This window comes from Leguminivora glycinivorella, chromosome 8 (genome assembly GCF_023078275.1).
Source record: "Leguminivora glycinivorella isolate SPB_JAAS2020 chromosome 8, LegGlyc_1.1, whole genome shotgun sequence".
Classification (NCBI taxonomy): domain Eukaryota; kingdom Metazoa; phylum Arthropoda; class Insecta; order Lepidoptera; family Tortricidae; genus Leguminivora; species Leguminivora glycinivorella.
This window is the reverse complement of record NC_062978.1, coordinates 21388478-21401379: the sequence shown is the minus strand read 5'-3', so window position 1 is coordinate 21401379 and position 12902 is coordinate 21388478. Positions and strand designations below refer to the sequence as shown.

General features: G+C 36.2%; 1 protein-coding gene across 1 annotated transcript in view; it reads right to left on the bottom strand.

Moving 5' to 3' along the window:
* Positions 1–12902, bottom strand: part of LOC125229113 (proton-coupled amino acid transporter-like protein pathetic) — a 54514-nt gene that overhangs the window by 10114 nt on the left and 31498 nt on the right. The window contains exons 2-6 of the mRNA XM_048133893.1: positions 7973–8038; positions 5597–5713; positions 4873–5023; positions 2125–2246; positions 406–490 (exon numbers count right to left, since the gene is read on the bottom strand). Of these exons, the coding sequence (XP_047989850.1) occupies positions 406–490; positions 2125–2246; positions 4873–5023; positions 5597–5713; positions 7973–8038 (541 nt within the window). The remainder of the gene's footprint in view (positions 1–405; positions 491–2124; positions 2247–4872; positions 5024–5596; positions 5714–7972; positions 8039–12902) is intronic.

Here is a 12902-nt window from a genome sequence, read left to right as displayed (position 1 = left end):
AGTGCTGTAACCGATAAAATCTTTTAAATTATGTTTCGTTCCATGGTAAAGGCACAGTATAAAGCAGTAATAACTCTTACAAACGTACGGGGTGCACACATGCGCGTTGTGTACGTACGCAACACATGCAAACGGATTTGGATAAACGTGGATAAGAATAATGTGTGATTATCATAGATTTTTGTTCCTATGATTTCTATGTATTCAACTGTCGTCAAGTCGACTGGTCGCGTTCTTGACAGGAGGTAACTGTGAGGTAACCAGCAAGGAGCTGTGCCCTGTTTATCAAATATTACAAGTCTACAAGTTCACAAGTTACACGTTACAAGAAAAATTTCACAAGTACGTGTAAATTATGTTTATCAAAAAAAAACCTACAAGGATTGTAAAATTACGGGTGCTTACCTCTTTGAAGTTTTCAGCAATGAACACGATGTACACACAGAGCGCCGCAAGGTATGTAACCGTCAGGGCATAGTCCACAAGCGTTCTGCAATAAATATTTATTTGAGAATACCACAAAATTTAAATTTTGATAATTTTTTGAAAAATTTAATGGCTGAACAAGTGTAACATGACAACAATTACTTTCCTGTCAAGGTTGTTAAGTTTACTGTTACTGGGGGGCAATTGTAACTGACCCATGTTTTCCATTATGACACTATTACTGAGAGAAAATACAACCAGTTTTCATGTTCGTTCAACAAGTTTTTTGGTTAAAATAGCGCCTACGTGCTCTTTGGTTCAAACAACAAGCTACTTGTCATTTGAATCGGCAATATATTTGAATCGACAAGTCGATTTTATAAAAACAACCTCATACATATTGTTTTAAACATACGTTTGGCTGATTCAAACGGATAAACCGCAACAAGTCGAACTTGTTAAATTCACAATGCAAATTTCTCTCAGTAGATAAGTTGACTTCCACATGTGTCCACTGAATACGCGTGCCATTATATAACCAGTGGACACTAGGTACTGTAGTTTATGCAAAGTAAACTACCTCGATTTCCTCGTAATCAAAAAGAAAATCAAAGTGAACATTGATAAAAAAAAAAAACAATTCATTCCGCAATTCACAGGCCCGCATTTTCTTTGCCAACTTTTTTTTATCTCCAACTGCGCAATAAGATATTAAGAAAGATAACAACAAACCTTTCTGTGTTCGTTGATGCAGAAAACTGTGTTAAAAGTAAAGTAAAGTAAATTTATTAATTAAATAAAAGCACAAAGTTTTACACGCAGGCAATATCCGGTGGACTGCAATGCAAACTAGGCTAGGCCTGTATCTTGCAGCCCACAAAGAGAGTGTACGTTCATGTAAAACGTTCCACACTCGATTTTATATTGTAGACCTTAGAGTACATGCCTGCCGGCGTATCATACTTCCTCTTTAATCATTTATCTATGTGGATAAAGTATCCGTCACGCTTTGGCAAGTAGGTATATCAGTGTGAGAGACAGTGAGAGTGACAGATTTTTATCCACGTGGATAAGTGATAAAATTGGAAGCATAATACGCCGTCAGGCGTCATTTCAACGCCTTGGTGGTGGTTGGTGGTGGTAAAATGGTGCGTTTTTTCAGGGGCGACTCACTCCGCGATCCTATCGCCGCGCTACAAGTTCATGTCGGTGGCCGCGAGTTCACGGCCCATTCACTGGTGACGACCTTCGCGCGGCGCAATAGAATTCAATGTCGGCTGCTCGAGTGCGGTCCCTTTGTTAATGTAGGTTGATGTAGGTAATAATTTAGAATGGCGGCATTTTGTGAACATCAAAGGATAGCCTTCTGTACTTATACTATAATAATTATATTCCGTGGTTTTATACACTTTTTATGTAACCCACTGTTACTCGTACGAAAATGATTTCAGGGAATAGGTATTTTCGAAAAATTGTGCGCAATTGCATTCAGGCGTAGCGGGAGTTATTAAACAAGCTTTTTCCATGGGGATTTATCTCAGGGATTTATAGTTTCTCTTTTTATAATATATTTTAAATTTGCCTCGCTGTACCTTACGTGGTTATGAAAGTGCGTGAAGCGAAAGTGGTTTGTCAGGATCGTAGTAAATGGTCTCTGCCTACCCCTCTGGGAAAGAAGCATGATTATATGTAACTTACGTGACGAAACCGGCCCACGGCCGCAACCGCTTCGGTCCGTACTCGAACGCTGCTCCACAGGTCTCCGCGAACCCCATGGACGGTTTCTTGGCATCTACGCATACTTCTTGTGATGTCCGTACCTGGAGAAGCATAAATATTAAATAAATAAATATTCGGGACACCTAACACAGATCAACTTAGCCCCAAACTAAGCAAAGCTTCTACTATGGGTGCTAAGCGACGATATACATACTTAAATGGATAAATACTTGCTTATAAACATAGAAAACATCCAAGACTCAGGAACAAATATCTGTGCTCATCACACAAAATATCGTTTGTCAAATTCTAATGAGTACTTTAGAAGTTATGAGGGAACAGATGAACATACATACATACATACCCACTTACATACCGGTCAAAATCATAACCCTCCTTTTGCGTTGCCGTAGTCGGGTAATAAATGCCCTTACCGGGATTCGAAGCCGGGACCGCGGCTTAGCAGGCAGGATCACTACCGACTGAGCCAGACCGGTCGTCAAAGTACGTATTATGGTCGTATTATGTATTTTTAGGGTTCCGTAGTCAACTAGGAACCCTTATAGTTTCGCCATGTCTGTCTGTCCGTCCGTCCGTCCGTCCGCGGATAATCTCAGTAACCGTTAGCACTAGAAAGCTGAAATTTGGTACCAATATGTATATCAATCTCGCCAACAAAGTGCAAAAATAAAAAATGGAAAAAAATGTTTTATTAGGGTACCCCCCCCCCTACATGTAAAGTGGGGGCTGATATTTTTTTTCATTCCAACCCCAACGTGTGATATATTGTTGGATAGGTATTTAATAATTAATAAGGGTTTATTTATTTATTTATGTTTATTTATATTTTCGGAAATAATCGCTCCTAAAGAAAAAAAAAGTGCGTCCCCCCCCCTCTAACTTTTAAACCATATGTTTAAAAAATATGAAAAAAATCACAAAAGTAGAACATTATAAAGACTTTCTAGGAAAATTGTTTTGAACTTGATAGGTTTAGTAGTTTTTGAGAAAAATACGGAAAACTACGGAACCCTACACTGAGCGTGGCCCGACACGCTCTTGGCCGGTTTTTTAATAGTATAGGAATTTTTTCGACAGATTTACTGAGTCCTACAGTAAGCTCAAGAGGCTTGTGTTGTGGGTCCTAAGATAACTACAAAATACAAATACAAAATTGTTTATTTGGCAATATAAATTTAGTCAGTTACATTGAGCTGCGTCTCGTGGAGGAGAGAATCTACAACTTTAATATACAAATACTTATATGTACATTGGACAATGAATGAAAAACTAAACAATTTCCATGCAAAACTGTTGCAAACTTTATTGTTAAAGCATTTTAAACACGTGACGAAGAAAGTGGCTTCATTTATTACCTGCTATTTTACGTCGCATGTATGTCGTCGTTGTATGTGCTGAATTATTCAGAAATGTTGTTTATTACAAAATACTGTGCCCCTATTGTGGACGCCATTAACCCTCTTAAGCCTAATAGAGTAACGAGAAAGGTATCGATCGGAATCAGAATACGGTTCGAGAGTACCGTTAACATATCCTGATCTTATAATTAATAAATCGTAGTCATTCACACAATGCGCTGGTAGCCTAGCGGTAAGTACGTGGGACTTTCGTTCCGAAGGTCACGGGTTCAAACCCTGCTGGCTCGCACCAATGTGCGAAATATCATTTGAAATTTGCCAGTCGCTTTTCGGTGAAGGAAAAAGTCGTGAGGAAACCGGACTAATTCCAATAAGGTCTAGTTTACCCTTCGGTTTGGAAGGTCAGATGGCAGTGGCGTTCGTAAAAACTGGTGCCTACGCCAAATCTTGGGATTCGTTGTCAAAACGGACCACAGGCTCCCATGAGCCATGGGAAATGCCGGGACAACGCAAGGAGGATGATGAGTCATTCATAAAATAAATTCTAACGTCAACGATTGTTATTTCGGGTAGGCCGGCAGTGGACGAAATGCGATGCGATGCGTCACATGCGATCGATGCTTAAGGCGGCTACTCACACACCTGCCGTTGGAGCAATTCCAGTCGCCCTGCGGTTGGACCAATTTCGGCTGTTCTCTACACACACGCCTGCCGTTCAGTGTGCAAGTGATAGTCCCGCTGAACGCACGTCTATGAGAATGCCTCCTGTATTGTCAAAACACCAAAGAATTGGCATAGCCTTGGCACTTTCTGTGGTGTTACCGATTCTCAATGTTGATAGTCGTATCGCTTCCGTGTTCCCGACATATTTCAAACATTAATTAGAAAATTTGATTTCGCACATTGCTGTTAAAAAATTGTTTTTTTTTTTTATACCACCTGTAGGGCCGATAGGCACTGGTCCCACCGCGAGCTAGTAAGCTATGAGCTATCGGCTATAAAAACGATCAAAAGATAAACACTCCCGTGCAAATAAAAGAGACACGGCTATTTTGATAGCTCACCGCTGGGCGAGTAACTATAAACATCGCCGTGTCTCTTTTATTTGCACGGGAGTGCTTATCTTTTGTTCGTTTTTATAGCCGATAGCTCATAGCTTACTAGCTCGCGGTGGGACCAGTGCCTTATAAACATCAATTATTCGTGTCCAAATTTCTTGCTCCTAATTGGAATTGGCCAAATCGTGCTAAATGGCAATTTAGGAGGCATTAAAGGGTCATCCCCACCATAACACCTTAGATTGCTCTTGCGGCAGGTGTGTGAGTAGCCGGCTTTAGGTATAACTTACCAATACGTAAACGCAGTGTGTACAGATGAACCCAACGACGATAGTTCCGAGTGCGCCAGCCGCCAGCCCCGCATTCTTGAAGGCGTTCGGCATCGCCAGGATGCCGGACCCCAGGGAGGATTTCAGCAAATGAACCAAGGAACCGATGGTCCTGTTATACATTAAAATACAAGTATATGTAAAGATTTATTTAGTTTCATTATTTATTTGGATAAATGACACAGACATTTCAGACTAGAGAATAAATCAAATTACATAAAGTGTGTTACTGATAATACAGTCGTCGTTTGCTGGTTTGCAAATCAGCAACTCATAGATAGTTAAATTAATTGAGCAATCATTTTTCCGAAACCCGCACGGTCAACGTGCTGCGTCCACTTCTAAATTGTCATTACATCATTACTCACATCGGTAGGGGGAACACCTAGTGGCGGACACATAAGCTTTTCAGAAAATAAAATAAAAACTATTTTGAGTAATATCACTATTTGTGAATTAATAATGTCTATAAAGATTAAAATATATGTGAATTAAGAAACAGGCAACATTTACATTTTAATTTCCCCATTGTTAATTTCGAATAGACAAAACTTGGAAATATTTTAAACAAAATTCATGCAGCACACTTTTTAATTCAAATTTGTTGATTTCACATGGAATGATGTACAAGGCTTGGAATAAAAAATGTCAGAAAGTTAATTTTTTTATTTCTATAAATACTTACGAATTCGGATGCTCAACCTTTCTGTGCTCAAAGGGGTTGTACTCCTTTTCATTTATGACTTCTTTTGAGCCCAAGCTTAGTGTGGACTGAAATCCTGGATTGCCGGCTAGGTCTGCCCTGAAAAATGTAACGAATAGAAATATAGTATTAAGTACTTCGTAAGAACATTCAGCTTATAAATGGTGTCGATTCTTTGGCATCAAAATCAAGGGTATTGGGCCAAGCGCGCTTTGTCGCGAATTGCAGCGTATGGCTCGGTCAAGTTGTGTTCGAGTGTATGGGAAATAAAAACAAATTAAATCCAGCAAAATTTTAATGTAGTATGGTAACGTCCCCCCGCCGCAACACCTCCTTTTAACATGAAATACCGTAAACCGTAAACCGAGACCCGGTTGGTACATATTTCCAGGGTAATGGGGGGGGGGTGTTTGCGTCAGATGGGGGGGGGCGCTAGTGTTCGCAAATCACCACATATTTAGCTTATAGCTTCGAATCGGCGTTTTCCTTTCGCACTTACAGAATGTGCGGAAAAGACGCACTGGCGTGATTGCCCATATCATGCGGCCGTGCTTGGCCACCTGATCCATATAAATTTATATCGTTAGCAATAGACTTAAACATGAAGTACCTACATGAGGAGTCTCTCCACGACTTTGACTCGCTAGCGAATAACCTTTTATGCATACACGTGCTGGCAAATGTCGATTAAATGTGTTTCATGAAATTATTTATGTAATATTATTTTATCGTTCCCTCGTTTTAGGTAAAAAAGTTCAATGTAAAAGAAGTAATTACGTTTTTTTACTTACTTTATTAATTTTTAAGCAAAAAGGGTTCTGGAATTTGTGAGACGAAATAAAATATTTTACATATTATTACAGAGTAAACGGAGACTTTTTTCCGAAAATTCCTCTGCTATCCATTAGTTTAATTTAATCATGAAATTCCTGTTAGGACAACTATGGCAACAGAGAACATAGCTCAATATTTATTAGATCATAAGCATAATACCTACATACAATTAAATATTTACAAACAAGTTTAGTTGAATATCGACATTTAGAGACCTTATACATCTCTAATCATTGTAGTAACGTAATACTTTAGTTAGAACTTAGAATTAGTATTATCAATTGTGATTTCAGTTCAACTTGTACATTGACGTGTAAAAGTGCCCCTGTGGCCTATTTGTTGAATAAATGAATTGTAATTTGTAACAACTTTCCATCATTTTTAGGGTTCCGTAGTCAACTAGGAACCCTTATAGTTTCGCCATGTCTGTCTGTCCGTCTGTCCGTCCGTCCGTCCGTCCGTCCGTCCGTCCGTCCGTCCGTCCGTCCGTCCGTCCGTCCGTCCGCGGATAATCTCAGTAACCGTTAGCACTAGAAAGCTGAAATTTGGTACCAATATGTATATCAATCACGCAAACAAAGTGCAAAAATAAACAATGGAAAAAAATGTTTTATTAGGGTACCCCCCCTACATGTAAAGTGGGGGCTGATATTGTTTTTCATTCCAACCCCAACGTGTGATATATTGTTGGATAGGTATTTAAAAATGAATAAGGGTTTACTAAGATCGTTTTTTGATACTATTAATATTTTCGGAAATAATCGCTCCTAAAGGAAAAAAAAGTGCGTCCCCCCCTCTAACTTTTGAACCATATGTTTAAAAAATATGAAAAAATCACAAAAGTAGAACTTTATAAAGACTTTCTAGGAAAATTGTTTTGAACTTGATAGATTCAGTAGTTTTTGAGAAAAATACGGAAAACTACGGAACCCTACACTGAGCGTGGCCCGACACGCTCTTGGCCGGTTTTTTAACATACTGTATAGAGTTCCATATAAGTTGGACATTGTTTAAAATCGGTTGCTAGGAGCCCTAGGAGGTCACGTAATAGCCTAGGCGTGTAGGTATAATTAATGGCGTTCCTAGAGTTAGGACTTCAGACTTTGTGTTGTTGTTATTACTTTGTGAGATATTGACCAAAAACAAAATACTTCTAAATTCGCCGACAATAGAATTTGTGAACAATATAAACAAACCTTGTTGTAGTCAAAATGTCTTTCATTTCCATTCTAACTCATCAGATACTGGCTAAATCCATGTGTTATTTCATCAATTCATATCACATTATGACCTACCTTTAAAATAATAAAATTGTGCTAAAATATTGATTTTTTAAATAATGGTTTGTTCACATTGTTAACAATTTTTATTGACATGGATTTTAAGTACTTCATTATTTCGCAATATTTGGTTTAGTTAGATGGAGAGCAATTTTGATAACTTAGTCTGACTCTAATACGAGATAGTAGAATAGGGTAGTTTAATTATTTTCAAAAGTAACGTGTAAAACTAGTAAGTACTTACGTTGAATTAAAATTATCCAAAATAATGGTAGATTTTTCTCTCCTTTCGCCATTTTGACGTGTTAATCTGAAACAACAGACATTTTTACTTGTTATTATTTTTATAAATTAAATCAAAGGCATATTTTCATTAAAAGCACCGGTAATGGACAGTTGTTCCAGTAGATGAAATTTAATTCTTAACTCATTATAAACTGAAATAGATACCATACACTAAAGATAAAGAGAAAAATAATTTGATTTGTTCACTATATCGATAGATAGCAGCACCATCTGGGTAAAATATGACAGGAAGGTTGGTCATCTAAAGACTTTTAGCGTGTCGAAGACTGGTACTTTTACCATATAAATATATTAATAGTAGTAGAAGTAAAATACTTTATTGTACAAAACAAAACACAAAAAAAAAAACAGAAAAAAATAACACATTACTTGTAAAAAGGCGAACTTATCCCATTTAGGGATTTCTTCCAAGAATATAATAAGTATAATATGAATTTATTATGTAGTATTTTTTTTATTTACTTTTTAATTTCTCTCAGAAAAAATAGTAACACCATGAAACAACTTAAAACTAAATACCTAACCTACTTATAAATAATGTAGTTATGTTGCAAAATTACTGCCGATATAAATATCGATATATCGATATACTATCGATAAGGTTTTTCGTTGGAAGCTCGACTACAGGTTATAAATCTATGCAAACCCAAGTCTGTTAGTGCATACTCGTACTTAACTCCATAACTCTGTGGTCAATTTGAACGTCGCTATTCCATTGTAATAAAGTCCTCTCCTTTTCAAGGATAACATGTATCATTATGCAATCTGTGTCAAGATTGTCTTTAACAGAAACGCGATAAAAATGCAATAGGTGTTTCTACTTTATTGCGTAAGCCGTTATGTGCACGCAAAAATCTGGAAATGACATACACGATGTCATATACTTACCTAAGTGCGTTTTCATATTACCCGATCCGATATCAGATGTCGGATCGATATCCCATACATTACAGGCGCCATCTTGGATTATTTCCACTGAAATCCTTCCGGACTAAGGTACCGGCGCCTATTATTTATTTATTTATTTAAACTTTATTGCATATTCATCAGTGACAGGGTGGACTGCCCCATTCAGGGACACTGGATACGAACGCACACGCACGTACCGGGTGTCCCTGAGGGCGGCAGATATTTAAATTAAAAAAAATAGCAGTTAAAGTTAAATAAATATGTAATGTTAATTTTAAGTCACTAATATAGCTTAAGTGTTATATCAGTTATATGTTAGTACTAATATTATATGGGCCCTGCCTGAAATAAACAAATTTTATTTTATTTTTATATTTTATTGCACAAATTTACAAAAAAAGAGTACAAATGGCGGACTTAACGCCTTGAGGCATTCTCTACCAGTCAACCATTGGGCTAAACAGAAAGCTTAGTTTGGTGCAGGATTTCAAAAAATTAAATAAGAAAACACAAGTCAGTATTCATACTTATCGCAATAAACCTACTTATATACATATAATAAATACATATTTCGAATAAAATAAAATATATATTAAACACAAATATATATTATACATAAATATATATTATACATATATAATAATTTCGTACCTAGTGTGAGACATAATACAAATACTTAGTCACGAATGTTTTCAAATAGATGCTTACGCAACTTGGTTTTAAACGTAAGTTTGCTCTGAGATTGTCTGATAGGCAAAGGGAGAGCATTCCACAGACGAATCGCTTGACATCGCTTATTATGGGTTATCGTTATTTTTTTTATTGAAATGAAACTTCTAAATGCAACTTCCAACAGACAGCGCGTAACACTCAGTCATTGTTACTTTGTGGTGGAATGATTGGTTGGAATGTGTGTTTTGTATCTCGCGACGAACGAAACTGTGGCGTAGGCGAGAGGCTGGCAACCGGTCACTGCAACATCACAATTTAGTTTTCATTCAACCCCTTAATTACCAAGAGTGGCACTGAAACTTAATTGGTTTCATGTGTTCTGCCTACCCCTTCTTGGGGACACAGGCGTAATTATGTATAGGTACGAGAATGTATGTAGTGTATGTATGTAAATATGTATAAATATGACGAAATATGTACATATAATGAACTATTGCAATAAATGCATAGCATTAAGTCATCTAGGTTTTAGATTAGAATAATAAAATATGGTAAATGATGTTATTATTTTAAGTGGCCGCTGCAGCTGGTTTTAAAACCGGTTATGAATTAATTATGTCACTAATATACGTTTAAATGTTTTATCGTTATATTTTTAGGTTGATGGTGAGAAAAAAAAGCATAAATTATAATAATTATAATAAGTAATATTACCAGAGCTTCACTGGATCAGCTTAGATGTCTACATACATACAATCACGCCTGTATCCCAAAAAGGGATAGGCAGAGCACATGAAACTGCTAAAGCCAAAGTGCCACTCTTGGCAAATAAGGGGTTGAAAGAAAACGAACCTGTGAAATCATTTAACACACTAAAAATTTCTCATAATTTGATATTTTCATTACTGTCTCAAAGTGTCCGTTGACGGAAATGCATTATATTAGTTTTTTTTTCAAATGAATTACTAAATTATTGTAATTAAGCCATGTTATTATACAATTCAATTCTGCAGTAATGTCATGTTCATAATTATTTAAATTATTACAACTGATAATTGATGTTTTAACTATAAAACTTACTGTTACTGTTTAAACTTTATATTTGTTTTTTTTAAATATGATAATTGATGTATTGAAAAATGAAAAAAAAAATATATTTATTTATTTCGATAATAAATGGTTACATTTTTAGTTATAGGTTGGAGCTTCCTTTTAAGTATAATATACCTGTATCAGGAGGCTCCGCGTTCATGTATTATCGTCCGCAAATAAAACTATAGAATAATTGGCATTAGTAGGCATGTCATCAATATAAATTAAGAACAATAGGGGGCCGAGCACACTTCCCTGTGGAACCCCACGCTGAGTACATTGCTCTTTAGAAGCATATTTACATAGGTTTTTTGTTGCGTTGCATATTTTGGGTATGTCTGTATATTGCGTTCTTCCTCTTAAATAAGTTTCCTCTTATACCATACATGCTTAGTTTGTTTTTGAACTTGTAACTCTGTTCTGTAGGCCTACCACATGATTGCCGCGAGATAGATGGCACGTTTTATTCTAACTGTATTAATGACATAAGGACGGGTAGTCGCGGCAATCATGTGCTAACCCTGCTGAATTTCAATACCTAATCCGGCATGAAAACGCAAACGCCTAATGTAACATTGGACCTAAGTAAACATTTCTTAATAGGGAGCTTTCTGTCAGTAATCTGATATTATACACTTCTCTATCATTATTTAAGGCGAAAACCACATCATGTAGGACACGAGAATGGGTTGCAAAAAACGGTTCTGGCTAGCAATGCACGGACGAGAAGTTTCCAAAGTTGCAGAACATTCCTCATGAGAATTTTCGGTAACTTCTGAGAATGTTCTCGAGAACGAGAATTTATCAGAATACTTAGTAACTTCGTAGTTTATACCATAATTTCGTCGAACTCAGCAAGTCAAGACGTAGTCCCGTGGTAGTGCGCTGGCTTCGTATGCCGATGTTCTCAAGTTCGATCCTGACAGCGATCTTTTTTTTTTATTTTGTTTGTTTTTTTTATATACATATATTGACATGTGACCAAAAACTGGCATCAAGAAATAATAGTTCGGTACCTAATTTAAAAAAGTCAGGACTAAAACTGTGAAGTCTGAAAGTCGCAATGTTCCCTGAAGTATAGTGAGAATTTAAGCAACTTATTGGTAACTTATCACTTATCAACAAAATAGCTAACTGTAATAGACAATATTATATGTATAATAACATATAGATTTATATTATGCCCATTTAAACTTTATTTCAAATATATTCTGTCGTTTAAATAATAAATTGCATGTTGCAGGAATGTTCTGCGAATATTCTCAAGAATGTTTCCGCTTTTTGGGAATGTTCTGCAATTTCTACATTACTAGTTCTGGCTTAAAAAATAATAATTTATATTTTTTTTATAATATTATTATATTTTTTATATTTTTTTTAAACTTCTAAGTCTCAAAGTTTGCAAAGCAGTTTATACTTTTATACGGTTAAAGACTTTATGTGAACTATTAAACGAATTTAATTTAATAACTTTTTCTGGTGTTATAAAAGTAACTCTTAAGAAATCTATAGTCGGCAGTTATCGCTATTTGATTTTGGAACACCACCACGCCGCATCGGGGATTCCCCAATAAACATTTGTATGTTTATCTAATTAAAATGTACGCCATTGTTATTGAAACGTTACAACTCACGAAAAACCGTTATTGTCGTATTTGTTCACCTGAAAAAAAAAACATATTTAGAAAAAAACTTAATGGTAGAGGTTTTTTCAAGTTTTTTTTTCACAATTCTGAAAAAAAAAAAACCTTTTTTTTCTATTTGCAACCAATAAAACGAAGTTAAATAAGCATATATAGAATGCTCAACTCATTCACTGATTTTCTTACCAAGACGTTAATTATTTACGTAGGGTAGCGTCCCGTACCTAGTTTATTTATCAGTACCGCTACTTGACACGAGATGGCACGAGTGTCGCGACTAACGAAAAAGTTACAAGCAGAAATAGTTTAATTTAAAGTGCGGTTAATCTGGTTATAGTATTAGGTAAATAGTTGAAAATTAAATAGGAGTATTATAGGTTTTATTTTGTCGCGACATCTATTGACAAGGAGTAGGTAGGTAATCTTACCGATAGACTCGCTACTTTGTCGATATCCTCAGTCATTAAGGATTCGAACCCGGGACCGCGGCTTAGCAGGCAGAGTCACTACGCGCTAGGCCAGACCGGTCATCAAATAATAGAAGAAATAGAA